Source organism: Macrosteles quadrilineatus, unplaced genomic scaffold, assembly GCF_028750875.1.
Source record: "Macrosteles quadrilineatus isolate MER2022 unplaced genomic scaffold, UCM_ALF_1.0 Scaffold_5__1_contigs__length_97177068, whole genome shotgun sequence".
NCBI classification, from domain to species: domain Eukaryota; kingdom Metazoa; phylum Arthropoda; class Insecta; order Hemiptera; family Cicadellidae; genus Macrosteles; species Macrosteles quadrilineatus.
The window spans coordinates 79,925,012-79,942,343 of record NW_026542598.1 but is presented as its reverse complement, the minus strand read 5'-3'; the positions used below and the strand labels follow the sequence as shown (position 1 = coordinate 79,942,343).

General features: G+C 32.9%; 1 protein-coding gene across 2 annotated transcripts; it reads right to left on the bottom strand.

Moving 5' to 3' along the window:
* Positions 1 to 1,162: 1,162 nt before the first annotated feature.
* Positions 1,163 to 16,185, bottom strand: LOC128994964 (b(0,+)-type amino acid transporter 1-like). 2 transcript variants are annotated; one of them, XM_054419821.1, is made up of 13 exons: positions 16,035 to 16,185; positions 14,390 to 14,514; positions 13,090 to 13,191; positions 11,202 to 11,471; positions 9,949 to 10,074; positions 8,635 to 8,734; positions 6,825 to 6,869; positions 6,145 to 6,268; positions 5,846 to 5,952; positions 3,775 to 3,871; positions 3,385 to 3,540; positions 2,383 to 2,551; positions 1,163 to 1,318 (listed from the first exon to the last, which is right to left on the bottom strand). In XM_054419821.1, the coding sequence occupies exons 2-13, from the start codon at positions 14,493 to 14,495 to the stop codon at positions 1,251 to 1,253; spliced, it is 1,470 nt and encodes a 489-aa protein (XP_054275796.1). In that variant the 5' UTR covers positions 14,496 to 14,514; positions 16,035 to 16,185; the 3' UTR covers positions 1,163 to 1,250. The 2 variants fall into 2 exon arrangements, with proteins under 2 accessions (XP_054275796.1, XP_054275797.1); XM_054419822.1 differs by lacking the exon at positions 16,035 to 16,185 and having other exon boundaries at positions 14,390 to 14,524.
* Positions 16,186 to 17,332: the final 1,147 nt, after the last annotated feature.

Sequence of the window (17,332 nt, the reverse complement as noted above, 5' to 3'; positions counted from 1 at the left end):
CCTTGGGGCTCTGCCCCCGTGGCCTTTAAATTCCCATCCCATGTTATTCTTATGGAGGAAAACGGGGTTTTTGTCATAGCTAATTTGAGAGAACGGCTGGACGTAGAAACTTGGAAGAGGTCTCTAAAGAAAGGTCTTGGTCTGTAGGTGAGCCATCAAAAGAGGAAAAAGGTAAATTCCCTTGGGGCTCTGCCCCAGAAGCCTTTAAAGTTGCCTCTTCAGATTTGTTTAAATTACGACCATATGCATAATTATACACTACTTTTTAATGCAACAGCTGTTATATTGTGATTTATTGAATTTGTCAAAATGAAGTACAGTATTTTTTTGCAATGGATTTTTCTGATTTTAAAATTGATTTTCTTCTGCATTGTGTCATGTTTTGCAATATAATGTTCTATTACCAAATCAGTGGAAAATCCTAATATCACAGTAACTTTTAAAATTATTTCTTATGGAGTTAACTTATATCTTTTGTATGGGTTGGTTTCTGTTTTTTTTTACCACTTCTTGGAGATTGTACGTAGTTGATATTCTTTGGCATATTGCATCTGTTAGACGAAACTTGGGTTGGTGTAATTATTACAATGGAAAAAAGCGAGAAATCCTGGACAATTTGATATAGGCTAAAAATAAAACTGAATTAACACTGTGCTACATTTCTTGAGCAATCATTGAAATAACCGATTTGCAAACAATGGAAACATAGAAAAAGTCATAGAACACAACCAAGTAGAAGAAATAGAAATAATGTTTTTTTACAATAAAAACACTATAAAAACAAGATCAGCTTTTTGAAAAAAGATAAGATATTTACAAAAGATTTTGATTATATCTAACTGTTGTGTAGATCGTGAGTATTTCCATAATCTTTAAGTCGCCTGTAATGCTTCGCAATTGCTCGAATTCGAGCAACAGGTACACTAGTAAGAGATGAATCCTAAGATTCTTATAGCTTAGAAGCAAAAGAATGTTGTATAATAAACACACCTTTCTTTTGCTTCTAAGCTAGAAGATATTAGGATTCATCTCTACATTATTGTTAAATTTAAGTAGCTTAGAATTATATTAATTAGCGTGCCTATACCAGTTTAAAAGTTACAAATTGTGGCACTATACATGTATACAATTTGAATCACAGTCTCCAGGAATCACAAGCCAGTACAAGTTTAGTGATTATATTTACAAACATATTTACATCAGAGATTAAATATTAAAAGTGCATACAAAAATAGAAGGAAAAACTATAGTTAAAATGTCGGCTCTTCTGCTGGCAAAACTAATCCTAAAACGTGTTGTAGTTTTCTCTGCAGCTTAGCTGAAACACATTTCATGTAACAATTAATTCTAATTATTCTAATAGCTACTTGGCAATAAAAAGAAGCTGAAACATTATATATCTTAGCATTGACTATATTCTTAGTTTTTCACCCAACTTTAAAAGACTTTAGTTCAATTTCGTAGGACCAAGACTAAAGTTTTATCACTTATAATAATTCTTACCGTAACTAACAGGGAAGTAAAAATTGTGTGTTAATTTGTTACTTCTTTGTGAGGGTTTATATTATCGTATTTATTTATAAATTGGTTTAAATACCTGCTGCTTTGTAATCAATTTTTTTTACAGCAGGTAAAAAACCAATTTATATATTCAACATAATATGGAGGCTAACATCAAAAATGTTTATATTTAGGTACGGTACTTGTTACTAGAAGATTAGGCCAGTATAGGTTTGATTTTGTTAATGATTGGAACCAGAGAACACAGGCTTACCTATTATAGTATAATACAGTGGGATGAGGTTTTTTTTCAATAGAAAACTCATATGTACGCTCATAACATTAAAATATTTCATGGTCACTGTCTACTCTTTTGTACTGAATATAGAATATGAGTACTATTTGGCATTAAATGTAAAGCAAATTCTAAAATGTTTATACCGAAACAATAGTTTGGTTTGTTCTTTAATGATATCAATATTCAACAAAATAAGGAAAGTTAAGATTTTTTTTTAAGTAGTTTTTTATGGTATGGACAGAATATCTATTTCTCTTGTGTTGTAGATATATTTTAATGACTTCAAGTATAGGTACTATCACTTTTTATATATTTGAAATTTTTAAAAGTTGGTTGATAGGAAGGGCCAGACTCAAAGTTCAGGGGTGTAACTATATAGCTTATTGTGCATTCGCATTCATACTAATATTAATTTTTCTCTCCCTAAACAGGGCCAAACCATTTTCTTTCTCTTATCTTGAAATCAGTTGACCTGACTCTGTTTTCTCAGCAGATTAATAGACGTAAAATTGACTATAAATGGATCATATTTTATAAGTATGCATTGGGTTTTTTGTTTGTTTTGTAATATTTTTACAACTTACCAAGGCTAGAAAATCGTAATTTTCTGAAGATAAATATGTAATATATGACGCTCGATGAGGAAACACAGACCAGGAAGATGAGAATAATTCTTAGCGGACCCGTGACTAACGAAGTGACAAACAGATGAATTGAGAGCATTGCCATAAGAACTGGGATTGCTGTTGGAACCTGCACAAACGGAAATTTAAAACTTTAAGCTTTAAATGAAATACAAAGTTTGTACTACACAATCAATAATTATGGATTAACTAGAAGAGTACCCGTTCTTCGTATGGGGTTGGCGTGAGTATAAAATGCGTATACTCGTGCTTTAAGTTTGCAATGCGGGAGGATAAGGTTTGAGAAAATTTTTTTCTTTATATTTACGGTATGCTATAGTATTACACATCTACCATAGCCATACTGTTCTACCACTGCACCGATTGAAAAAAGTAAACTATCAAACATTTGTACAACATAAATTAAATATTAAATTAAAAACAAAAACAACACCTACTTTGACAGTTCTCAGCGTATCACAGCTTTTTGATGCTGCACTTCAAATTAGCTGTTATCATAATTGTAAAAAAATAATTGTTGGTAAACCTTATAATCTTTTAATGCTATTGAATAACCAACTTGTTTCGTTGAATCAGCTGGTGAAATTATTTAATTCCTGTTAAGTAATGTGATTAGGCTACCCTTAAGGTTAACATAGAAAACTCCAGAGCCACTGGGGCGGAGCCTGAAAGGATTTTTGAGATAAGAATATGCTCGGAAATGTGAGGCATCATCATGCAAAATTTCAGCTCAATCTGACCAGTAGTTAAAGCGTGATTGAACTTCAAACAAACAAACACACAGAAATGTAATATTTAATGTAGGTATTGCAAAGTGTTTTATGTGTTTTAAGTGTTTTTATTCTAGTACATCAATGGTGGAAGTTCTAAAAATAACAAGTTCTACTTCTTCAGGAAAAGACTAAATACAATAAAAAAATCAATATAAATAAATATAATTACCCGGAATGGACGAGGTGCATTTGGTAGTTGTTTTCTCAGTACCAAAACACAAGCCATAGCCATGCCGTAGGAGAGCCAGATGAAGAATGCATAAGTGTCTATGAGAGCGTTAGCATTACCTCCGACTACAAAGTAGAACAGGAGGGCAAGTAAAACCTGCAATATTTGTGAGCTTTTGATAATTTCAGGAGAATTCCTCATATCATAGAACCCAGCACTTAGAAATCAGAAGTGTTTAATACTGTACATACAGATAAACTTTATAGTTTTAAAGTAACTACTTTCCAACCATCGAAACTTTTGACTTTTCCAAGGATTGACACGGTAACTTTTTGGCTACAGCATTAGGCGAGAACTATTACCTTTTAGCTACCCGAATGCTATAGCTACCTGAAATATAACCGCTGGGGCCGGCGTTTGGCGAGACTTGTGGATGCAGCACATAAAATCCATCATGTGCCCTTCTCGAGCTGCCACATAGCCTAGTCTGAAACAAGTATATGTGTCGATTTGCTTATTTCTTTAAACAAAATTGGGTTGGTGGATATGGAGAATGTAACAATGCTACATTCAATATGGACTCCATTCATCAACTCCAACTGTGACTATGATTTAAAAAATAAAAATGTATCTTAAAGACTTGAGAAGTAATTGGCCCAATTACGACGACACTGCTGCTATTGGTAAAATTGATACTGCACAGAGAAATTTTTTTGTTTCTATAAAATATGCCAAGAGACAACAATCTATTATATATTACTTATTTAATACGCAAGCAGGATTTTTGTGACAATTACTCCTCCGAAACTACTGAACCGAATGACATGTTTTTGGTCTCATTGGAAAGAGCGTAACGTGAAGTTGTGCAGGAAACTTTCTTTTTAGGGAAATAATTAGAGAGTGAGGCCCTGGGGCCCTTTAAATTTTCGTATTTCTTCATAAGATTAACATGGGAAACAAAAATTGTAATGAAACTCCAGCTGTTGTCAGAAATAAAAAGTGAGAAGAAGAACATATGTTGATTGTAAACAGTCAATAAGTTTGCTAATTTAATAGTTTGCTACAAACATTTACTGACTTGGTTGAAAATGAAATGTTTACTATTTGAATTTGGGTTGGCGTAAATATTAGAATGGGAAAAAGCGAGAGAGCCTGGATAAATTTAAATCTTAAAAAGAAAACTGAATTAACACCTGTGCTGCATTTCTTAGTAATCATTGAAAGAGACGATTTGCAAACTATGGAAACATATGAAAGTCATAGAACACCACCAAGGAGAAGAAATAGAAATGTTTTTTTTTTAGAATTTATAATCGTTATTATGGGCAACCTAATGGGGCTTTGAGTAAGGCTATTCGTAGAAAATACTAAAAACAAGATCAGCTTTTGAAAAATGATGAGATATTTACAAGAAATTTTGATTATCGATCTTTCTAAATACTCATTATGTACCTACATCATGAGTATTTCCAAAATCTTTGAGTCGAATCTTTTAAAGTCATCAGAAATTATGACTGTTATTCATTTTAATACTTAGCAATTGCTCGAATTCGAGCAACAGGGACACTAGTTATAATTATTTCTCTAACTTAGCATTGTTTTCATTCTAATAAATTAATGATGAATAACAGGTATACTTGTAGATATTCCCAGTAAAAATCATAACAAATTCTGTTTTACATTATAAGTATTAATATTACCAGTATCTAGTCAATGATATCACATAAGTATATTTCATGTAATCAGTTTGTTACTCTTTGTTTCTAAACATCAGAGGTCTGAAGCCACTTCCTGGAGACTCCAGAAATGAACTTGGCAACCCATGTTGTACTGAAATGTTTATCCAAATAAATCTCATTGTTAAACTGACTTGAAGTATTATTTATGTTGCATGAATATCAGACAAATACACATCATATAAAGGCTCTACCAAGGAACCTAATAAATCTACAACCCTTAGAGCTCAGATGCTAAAGAAACCATAATCATTAACCAAACTTCCTTTTACAACAAAAACGGCTGAAAAGCTACACAAGCTATACAAGTGTGCATTCAAGATATGAGACTCAAGCTTAAAACTACTACGCTTTTACTTTTGGTTGACCAATTGTTAGCTTTGGTACACCCTCTTAATCATTGACTGAGTAGTCTCATTATAAAGAATACATCATTGATGGCTAGGTCAGGCCTAGTGTACAACAAAATGAGGAGTTCACTTGTCTATGACAGAACTTTATGGGAGATGATCAGGAGAAATTGATGGAATGTGTGGAGTCTTTGTTAGTTCCAACCAGGCATTTTGTTTCTTTTTGTTTATTTGCTGTGTGTGTATCCACTAAAAACTAATTTTAAAATCTCCCATCTATTCAGTTCCATCTGTAAACAGCTAAATTATTTCTTGTATGAGTGTAACATAGCTTAAAAATATGATTATAAGATGTAAATTTGTAGAACATCTTACCGAGAAGCGTAGAATATTCCAGACATGATGCTTGTCAGAAGAGCTAGGCAAATTATAACAGCTGATATTGCTCCTCCGGCTACACCAAACAGTTTGATTGCAAATTGCTGTAAACCAATTGTAAAAACTTCAACAAATACAATACTAAACACGTCAAATGTAAAATATTTTACACGTTTTCCAGTATCAATATTTTTTAAAGAGAAAACTTATCTTTATATTTTCTAATCACTCAGTTGCTATCTTTATATTTTGCAGTTTATTCATTTTCTTATATTACACATATACTATTTACGTACTGCTATAACTGTGGAGCCGTTAGCAACTTCATCTGGAGTAAGAACTGTCAAGAATGTCACATTTAGCAGAACATATGTCAATGTAGTTATTGTAAGACCAATCAGAATACTCCTCATTATATTCCTGAAACATAGGAGAATTTAGTTTAGTATTTAACAGCTAGTTAGTTGAGTCAGTGGCATAGCAAAAGGGGGTGGGGTAACAATATGATGAAGAGTAAAATTTCATAGAGGATAGAAACTTTTTAAACCAGCATTAAAATTAGGTTAAGTTTGGGAATTGCCTAAGTTTTCTGTGGCCGAAATCACTCTCTGTCGCTATAGCCAGGGGAAAATTTCAAAAAAGCTACCCCCTCCCTTTTTAGAACTCCCGCTGAAGGGTGGCAAATAACATCAGGTCTGGGTACCAAGAGTCCAAAATGTCTGAGCAGGATTGATAATGTGTTCTAAATGAGGTTTCTTGTAATAAAGAGTCCTTGCTAGTATTCCTGAGCGAAACAGAAACAAACTTTTTGAGACTGGAAAAGTCATCTAATATTTTTTTCTTGGAAAGGATTTTTGTACAAACTGAATCAGCCATTTGATGATGGGCTATTGAATAGATTGAAGATATTCGTAAGAATTAGAAAGGAAAAACACCCTTTAGACTAGATAAATCTTTCATAATCATTTTTACTTACTTTTCTGGGTTTTTCATTTCCTCGGTTATATTTGTGATAAAACACCTGGAAAAACATTCAGAGAGAATTAGCTAGTGAAGAATGAATAGCTGGTTATGGTATTATTGTAACATAAAACATGTTGGAAAACACATTTTTTACTTCAAATCAGTGGAGTAGTTGTAAATTTTCTAGTGCCGGAACGCTTACTATTGTCTCGGAAAAAACACACGTGTCGCCTATTATATATTTGAATTTTTTTTAAAGCAGAATGGGAACACCGTTCCCATGTTTTCCCAGCCTACTACACCACTGCTTCAATTATACTTCTAAATAAACGGTAATCTATAGTAATCTACATACTTTTCTCCCATTGTCAACAATCCTCATCATGGGTAAGCAATAGGAGTAATTAAATAACTTCTTAATTAGCATAATGCGTGTTAATTTGACAAAAGTAAATAAATATATGTCTTATAACATTTGAAACATATATTTTTATTTGTACTTTTTTAACAATACGGTAAATGTATATGAAAGATGATAGTGGTGGTCGATTTCGATTGGACCCTAATCATCAGACCCAATAGGGGAATGTTTGGCTAATTTCGGTACAAAATCTCAAAAATTATAAAATTCTTGAAAAATAGTCCTAGAAATAGTATAATAATATTCCGTTTGTGAATTAAATTGCATAGCTGCAACAGTTTATTAACGGTATTTTAAAATCTGAGACATAGCAGTAAAAACTAACTTGAATTATTACAAACTTCATTCACAGAATTGTTGGTTTCAAATAGATTAAGTAATTAAACTGTGCTTTTCACCATATGTGATGTGGAAAGCGAAAAGGGACCTCTTGTCGGCGATGCAAAATTTTCAGTACGGCTGATACAATTAAGTAGGGTAATTAAGGTCGAAAATATCAAAATTCAGTTTATTATCGATTGTTATACCTCATTTATCATAGAACAGGACGGCATCGGTTAAAATATCGAATTGAAGACGTAAAAGGTAAAAATAAATCATTTAGTTAGCCTCTGCACGGTCTGAGAAAAGACCTCTTGTCGCTCAATGGTATTTCGCCATAACGACAAAAGGTCCCATTTATAATATTCACTTTATAAACAGACTTTAGCCCAAAAAATGAATTGTCCTGCATTCTAGACAAAATTTAGAGAACTACAACAAAGTTCAGAGTATGGGGAACAAAATAACTCAAAAATTTTGCAATCCCGACAAGAGGTACCTTTTCTTATCTTATGGAGAAATAACATAGGGCCGACAAGAGGTCCCTTTTCTGAAATGCGATTTTTACGATATGCTTCAATAAAAGAATTATTTAAATGAAAACTACCAGGAGTTAAGGCAAAAATTGGTTTTGCCTCCAAAGAGGACATTATAAGCTTTCTTTTGATACCAAAATCGTTTCTTAAATAAAAAAAAACACTGTTTTTATGCGTGTTTGAAATTTTCAAAATGGTTTTTCTCAAAACGACTCTTTTAAAAAAAAAATGTCAAAGTCCTATAATTTTAACAAAAAAAATCATAGATACATGGGACTTGCACTAAGTGATTAGGAATTTAATAAGGAATTCAAATATATAAATAACTCAAAATCGAAAATTCCCGACAAGAAGCCCCTATTCGCTTTCCACATCACAAATTCTGTATCCAGTACCACTATATCTAAAACATCTTATATTTCATTACTATTTCCATATTTTAGCGATTATTTTGCTAATTTTTTTTTATATGTTCAGTCCCTATTATTTAGGACTATTAAGACTACAGGATTTTTAGGTATATATTTTACATCTAACTTTCCTACCCTCCATCATAAGTGTAAAGTCCAAAATACACTGCTTGAGTGATAGCTGTTACAGAATAGTTTGTTCCTTCAAATCCTGGGTCGAACTTCAGGGATCGCCCTGAAAACAAAATATTTAAAAAAATTCTTATCATCAATTAATTAAGGTTGTTTTACCATCTCACACTCATTGTATTAGATAAAGAGATAAGTGATTTATTGAAAACAAACAAATTATAGAGATGGGAGACTATTCAGAATAATTGAGGGTTGTGTTCAATTCTCTGCCCAGCCACAACACATGGGTTTGAACCACTTTCCCTACAACCGCAGCGTAACCGCGGTTCCAACCGCTGCCATATGTACGGTCCTAGGCGGCCTTCATGTGTACAGGACCTAAGCGTTTAAGTGCTACTTTGTAGACGTCAACATCAAGAAAAAGATGTTAAACATTGCAAAGTAGTGGCAGTAGTCAGTTCAGGTAGTTCAGGCCACCAACTAACCTTCTGCTGGATTGACATTGTGTCCCTCAATATCTGTCATAAAAATTGTTCTGTCACTGGTTGTACTTATTACTAAAATGAAATAAATCTTATCTTACTAATATTATAAATGTGAAAGATTGTGTGTTTGTTTGTTTGTTTGTTTGTTTGTTTGTCTGTTTGTTTGTTTGTGTGTTTGAAGTTCAATCACGCATAAACCACTTGACGGATTGGGCTGAAATTTGGCATGATGATAGCTCATATTCCCGATTAACATATAGGCATATTCTTATCACAAAAATCCTTTCGGGCTCCGCCCCAGTGGATCTGTAGTTCCCCATGTTAACCTTATGAGTATTCATATTTAAAGAGAATTAAAGAATTTAGTCAGCTGTTTCAACTAAAAAAGTTGGTTCTATGATATGGAAAAGCATTAAAAAGTTATAAGATTTACTAACAGGGTGCAGCACTATAATTTTTTTGCATTTATGTAAACAGCTAATTTGAGCTAAGCAGCAACAAAAAACTGTGATACGCAATGAGAACTGTCAAAGTAGGATTGTTTACAGTTATGTTTATGTTTTTAATGTCATAAATAATTTGTGAATTTTAGCGAATTTTTAATAATTTATTTTTCTTTATTGTTTATGTTAAGTGGTAGAACATTATGGCTATGGTAGATGTGTAGTACCATAGTATACCGTAAATTTAAAGATGCAAATTTTTATCAAACTGTGTCCTCCCCCATTGCAAACGTAAAGCTTGAAAATAACTGCAAGCATTTTAAGCTTACCGGTATATGACAACCCCGTACGAAGGACGGGTACTCAGCTAGTAATATATAAAACTTTACCTGAGACAAGCAAGTAAATTCCACATCCAATGAAGAACACTATTGCTGCCATCTTAATGTATGACAGCACATCCTGAGATTTCACATAAATCTTGACACTGTAGCAGTTCAAAGCACCGATTATTACTGAGCAAAACATATTATTAATGTATTTAAAAACTGAAATTATTATTTTATTTACACTATCCATAAAAAGGGTGGTTATACAACCGATTGTGGAAAATCAAACCAATAAATGATCACAAAATATTATGGCTTAAAAAGAGACAGAACCTAGGCCTATTACTTACAGTAAAGAATCCTTTATGATACCTTTAAGAAATTCGTTCCTAGTCTTTTACTAAGTTACTTTTTTTGTCCTAGGACACTAGTCTCTAGTTTAGGGATCGTTTTTTACATTACTTCATAGTTTAAGAGTTAACTCTTTGATCTGTGCTTCAGGCTAGACCTATAAGGTTTATCACTTGGATAAAATCCATTTGTGATTTGGCAAGATTTGAACACCGCAGAGACCAAAGTCCCGCACTCTACCACAAGTTCGTGATTCAGCAGGATTTGAACATGGGACCTCCGGGAACAAAGCCCTGCACTGTACAACTAGACCAGCTCGCTCCTCTACTATGTAACTGGAACACGATGGAAACTTCTTGAAATCTTTCCAAATCAACCAAAAAGTTCTTTTAAAACTCATGTACATTTTAAACTGGTTTTTGGTGAATTCCTCTGCATCAATTGATTTATGTCAGCCCACTCTACCGGAGACTCAACTCAACTATGATTATTTTAATGATGAAACTGCGGCTACAGCCTTATATGAGAATATATAGCTGTACCATAATCGTAGCTATAAGCATAGATAAAACATACTCCCTTAGTAGATTTCTCATCCTTATGGAACAGCTGAAGACAATTTTATTGTTAGTTCATGTACGGTTTATGTAGAGGTCGTGTTTTGTTTACAATTTGTTTCCCGTTATTACAGCCATTTAAAACCTCGTTTAACCAAATAATACAATCTAATCATAAACAATAACTTGTCCCCTAGTTATATAACCAAACAGTAAAGCACAAATCAAGAAATTAACCCTAAAATAATGGAAACAAAGTTTCATCGACACTAGCGCCTTTGTGTCACGTACATGAACTAGACACGAAAAACGTGCTTCAAAATTTACAATGGGATGAGAAGTCTACTTGTGTTGGTTAGTCTATGCTATAAGTAACAAAACTAACTACTGTAATAAAATACTTACTCAGTATAGCAGCTCCTAATATAACTTTTTCAACTTCTCCGTTTTCAACGGCAAAGATACTTTGGACGATCACCCACGTGTATTCAGAGAAGAGGAGTGCCCCTAAGGCAACGGAGCAGGGGAGAATGATGACGTACATCATCCAGAAAAACGTGAAAGCCGGAAGGCCACCAAAAAAAGGATGCCTTTTGTTGAAAGTGGTATGCAAATAGATGTAGATACTTCCAGATTTCGGTACCACTGTACTGAGCTCTCCAAATGGAAGACATGCTGGAATTAGTAAATATTTATTTAGTAGAGCCAAAGCAAAGATCAAGCTTGAATACAAGCTTTTGTATAAATACAATTCATTTTTTTTAAAGTAATTTACATCATTGCACTCTGTTGTTGGCTCGATTAAACTATTTCCATTTTTTTTTATTGCTAAATTGTCTACATCATTAAAGGGATGTTTAATTCTATTGATACGGTAATGAAAGAGTGTATCATACTAAAACTAAGTACTTTGTTTACTGGGTAGCTCATTAGTTATAGTGCTCGCCTTGTAATCAAAAGGTCGCCGGTTCAATCCTGAGAAAAGTGTGTAGCATTTTGATGGTTTGAAACTAAACCCAGCTGTTCTGATCATTGGGCTTTAAATAAATGATCCTGAGACAGCTGATCTTAGTCACTAACAAAGCTACACAGATCATCTCACATTTCTACACTCATATTTGGGTTAAAATACCACATCGGTGGTGTCCCCATCTCAAATGAATGTGAAAATTAGATAAAAGCTATAATTAGAAATAATTTCTAAAGCTACGCATTATAAACAATTTTGGTGTGTGAATTAAAGAATGCTAAATCATGATTAAAAATATAGTTCATCACCATGGTGGAAGGAAAAAAACCATAGGTGTGCTATACATGCTGACCTCACCCATCAGATTGCAAACAAAAAAATCACCTGATTGTATTGCCATTCATAGGTATATATTTGTTTTGATTTGATTGTTATTTATCATCATACTAATATTATAAATGTGAAAGTTTGTGTGTTTGTTTGTTTATTTGTTTGTTTGTTTGTTTGTTTGAAGTTCAATCACGCATTAACTACTGGTCGGATTGTGTTGAAATTTGGTATGATGATAGCTCACATTCCCGATTAACATATAGACATATTCTTACCTCAAAAATCCTTTCGGGCTCCGCCCCAGCGGCTCTAGAGATTCCCATGTTAACCTTATGAGTATTTCATATTTAAAAGGAATTAAATAATTTTACCAGCTGTTTCAACTACACAATTTGTTTCTATGATATTCAATAGCATTAAAAGGTTATATGGTTTACCAACAGGGTGCAGCACCGTTAGTTCTTCATACATTTATGACAACAGCTAATTTGAACCAAGCAGCAAAAAAAACCTGAGTGTGAGAACTTTACTTATTTTTATTGTTTAGGTGAAGTGGTAGAACATTATGGCTATGGTAGATGTTCTATATACTATAGTATACCGTAGATTATAGTAAACCAAATTTTCTCTAAACGTATCCTCTCTCATTGCAAATGCAAAGCACGAGTATTTAAGTACAATAAGCATTGTATACCAACCCCGTACGAAGGACGGGTACTCAGCTAGTTGTTTATATAATTTTTTCTAAATGGCGAAATTGGTGTTTGCAATCTGGGTGACGTCAGCACATATGGACCTGCATGTTTTTTCCTTCCACCATGGTTCATCCCACACTGAAGAATGTCTTTTCAGCCTCTGCTTCATTTCCTTCTTAAGCTTGAGTTTGTCACTAAATGAGCCACTTTTAATGATGAAATGTCCGTAGATAAATTAATTTTTGTAGGACTCTTATGAGTTTCACTGCAAATTTGTCAAAATATAGGTAAAACTTACCAAGAAATGAAATAAATCCACATAATGCCCAGATTAAAAGTGTCATTCCAACTGAACCAGACTGTGCTAGAACTGTACCTGGCGTGACAAAAATTCCAGTACCTAAAGAAAACAATTAGTTAATTTTCAGAAAATTTGCATATAGAAAAATATTTTAAAAAAGTTGGTGTTATGGTTGGCCCTACTGCCTATTCTCATTCTAGTTTTATATTATCATGTGTTTTTTTTTTATTGTTTACTTCTTGTTGATTTGTACTAATTAAACACTTTTTACTTAAAACCAATGTATTGTGATAAATTCTTATTTTCATCGGTTTAATATACAGTTTATTAACAGTTTTAGTTTTAGAAAATGGGAATTCAACACTAGATTGAGGATAGATGTTGGGTCTAATGTTTTAATGGTAATATAAAATTTAATATTTTTTAAAATTTGGAGTTAACCCTCAAGTACACACTCGCGGACTGACAGTCCGCGTATACTTCTTACTGGAAACGCTCTTTTGTGAACCCAATAAAGTTCATATAGCATCAAAATTTCAAACAATCCAACTATAGGTAAACAAATAAAGATAAATTTCAAAATAATTACAAATTGAAAATGTCCTGTTGAAAACCAATCAGTCAATCACTGGCCTGTTCTTCATCCTCTTGAAACATGACGCGCCTAAATTTACACTGACGATGGTCAAAACACCACCATTGTCCTTGGAAAGGTAGTGGGGGAAGGTAGATGGGGCGTCATGTCATTCGCTCGTGGATTCACTTATTTCAGGTAAAAATGGGAAATTTTAATGAGTTTCAAGGTTACTTGCGGTTTAAACCCCGTTCACAAAATTTAGGTGGTTTGAGGGTAAGCGATTCCATCCCCTCTACCTCACCTTAACTTTGAAACAACATCTGACAGCTGATCAGTAAAGTGATTGTATTCATTAACCAAAAAAGGAAACCTCCCCTTTACCAATTAATATTGTGATTAGTTTAGTAGTTAAGTGTGTTTTGTTGAAAAAATTTCAAGAATACCAATTCGTGTTTTATTCACATCTTTATTAGATCTACAAGCATCAAAATTGAAGGACAAAATACAATAACCTAATTGATCATTGGAAAGCTATGTACATACCTTAGGATTTTCATTTTATATCCGACAATTAAATTTATTGACAGAATTAAGGACGTGTTCTACAACTTCTACGATAATTCAGTTTTAGAATGGAACTATGCTATATGTTGTTAAATCTCTGCTAGCCCAAATATGTATTTGAAAAGATATGTTAATAGATTAATAATTAGTTCTTACCTATAACAAAGCTCAGCATAAAGTTTACTGCACTTGCAAGTCCAACTTCTCGCTTAAGCCCAACATTGTCAGATCCACAGCTAATTCCTTTTTCTGCCTTTTCCATTTTTAATCAGTTTTTTTATCTATGGAAAAAATATAACTTTAAACTATTTGAATAATCATTTTTACATTAAACTAGTTGCTTAGCCCAAGCTACACCAAGAAGAGGACACAGAAAAATAATATGGTTTTCTACATTATAAAACAGTAAGATACACATTTACTATTCAATTTTGCCACTTGGCTTTTACATAGTAAAGCATACTTATTTATTTATAAATTTGTATTCATCATAGATCTGCTGAAGACAACTTTGAAGTTTTGTGTTTTCCGTAGAGGGTTTTTCGTTCCTAATCATTTAATTGTCTCTTCTTATTTGAAAGCTTAAAAGCAAGTTTAAAAACATGCTTTGCAGTATCAATCATGATGTTTTTACAATGTGGAAAACCAAATGCAGCCAAATTAGAAAACTAATTGAAATGTTTCAATAAATAGTTATTTGTGCAACTAGTGAGAAAAGTGAGCAATTGACTCACTCGAGAGAAATCCTTACTCACGAGCCGTAGGCGAGTGAGGAATGGTTTATCGAGTGAGGCAATTGTACTTTGAACTCGAGTTGCACATTATACTTTTCCTACAGTTACCATAAAACAAATAAATTGGTGAAGAAACATAACCTATTTTTACACAGAAGTGAACTTTTAACGTAACATTTAATTTGAAGTGACAAATACAACAGTACAACAGCTGACCAGCTGATTTACAGCCAGTGCTGCCAACGTATTTCGCGCGCATACGACGTTGCCTGCATGTTACGCGCTCACTATTTCGTGCCTTCACGTTGCAAATCTGGAGTGAGACAAAGTAATTAGAGTGAGACAAAGTTAACATTGTCTCACTGATGAGCGAATTGGCCACTTTGCTTTCTCAAATCAGTGAGAGAACATGTACATTATTAGGTAACTGTAGGAAAAAAATCATACCTTGTCACAAGAAAATAATACAGTCAATTTTCATTTTGCAATGTAGAATATAATTGTAATATTAGAACCAAAAGGTTAACTCAGGGAAAAATAAAAAAAAACAATTACAAAATAAAAACAAAAGTAACGGCTTATGCATATTCAATATTTCATAACTTATGTGATTAAATGCAATCCTTTAATTAAGGGTACCTATGGAAGGCGTATAATAATTTATAAATAAAAAAAATCTTTTAAAAATTACTACGTATCTAGACCCAAATGGCAAAATTGTATACATTAGTTTTATGATGAGAAACATATTTTTTGATTGCTGAGTTGGTATACATTTTGGACCTCTTAAAAGATTATTGAAATTTAAAAAACCCAGATTGCTACTTCTAAGTAATTAAATGATTGGTCCCAGGCTCTTAAGGATAACTCCAAGCCCTAAGATAATATATATATATTTAATGATTACAGTTTTTATCTCACATACAAAATTTTAAATTATGGAGTGAAATAAATCAAATGTTTTGACGGTACCGTACCCAAAACTATTTTTTGCTCTAAGTATATCAGTTCGTGAACCATGAACGTGATACATCTTACAGAACATGTTGATTTTTATTCTTACGTACCTATTGACAGATTATTTATACGAAACTAAACAACTTTGAGAGCGTACAACACAACTACAAGCTAACTAACACACGCTAAGTTAACTAAGGATTGATTGATCATATTATTATCTTCAGACAATTCTGTAGATATGAATGATTTATACATGGATCACGGTACTACACGGTTTGATCATTAAGAGACTAATACTCCCTGATTTCTATTATCTTTGGTATTGAAATATCTGTTATCTTTTTGATATTGTCATGCTCTTCAGCTAATTAATAATCCTCTTCAACTCAGCTGAGTTGAAATTGCTGTGACACACTTTGCTATAGGGAAATTTTGCCAAAATTATATTGAAGTTATGTTTTGAAACATAAAACTTATTTGTTGGGGACGTACGGTAAATTCGAACTGTCTATTTGTTCAGTCACAGAGAAAATAAGGTACAGAGGAAACTCGTTCATGAGCATCCGTGCGCTTTCAGGTCTAGTACGTTGTGTTGAAAATATACTTGTGTTGAGCAAGGAAAGAACCTGAGTAACAATCAGTGTGCACAGGGCACAGGGTTTTCCTTCACCGTGAGCGTTTTAGTTCATGAGAGCGAAAGGGGTGGTGTTAGACTTTGCCCTAGACACCAGCGACTAGTGCTAGACACCACTTGTGTAATATTGGGTGATTCCTCCGTTATTCTCTTTAGTTCAGTTAACTTTCAACTCATTGATAATTAATCTTCCCAAGAAATTTTTCTGATATAAATATGATACATCTTTTTGAACTCAAAATGTTAGCGTCTCAGACTTTGGTACAAGGGTGACGTAGGTTTGATTCCCGGCACATCCACAAAACATTTAATGGATTTGGTCCACTTTCCTTTACAAGTATTTGAATTCACTTTATGAAAAAAATCTGTGTACGTAAAAAAAAATTTTAAGCAGTTTGTCATTGTAACTGATACTGAAAAATGTACTGAATGTTAATTTATCCATGTTATGTTTAAATTTTAAGCTTAAAAACCCAAAGAACATACAAGTTTGAATAGAAAGTTTTCGAAAATTTCAAATTTTTTAAAGTTAATTCATTAAATGTGCACACTATATCACACTGAATCACTTACCTTCAGATCAAATACCTCTTATCACTTGTTTACTTAAAAATGTTCTAGTGGTCAATAAACTCGAGTGTGCTGTTAAAGTATTAACTATCACTTGAAATTAGGATCAGGATCACGTTAAAAAATAAAAATATCTAACCTACAGTATTTTACAAAACTGTTATTTACCAAAATAGAATTTCCAAATCGGATTTTCATAAA

Bases quoted from the DNA above. Each gene is read 5' to 3' on its own strand.
- LOC128994964 (XM_054419821.1), bottom strand. From the start codon at position 14,495: ATGGAAAAGGCAGAAAAAGGAATTAGCTGTGGATCTGACAATGTTGGG. The intron at 6,870-8,634 runs GTAGGAAAGTTA...ATGTTTTTCCAG, and splicing joins CTTTACACTTATGATGGAGG to GTGTTTTATCACAAATATAA. The intron at 2,552-3,384 runs GTAATTATATTT...CCGTTTGTGCAG, and splicing joins ATGCACCTCGTCCATTCCGG to GTTCCAACAGCAATCCCAGT.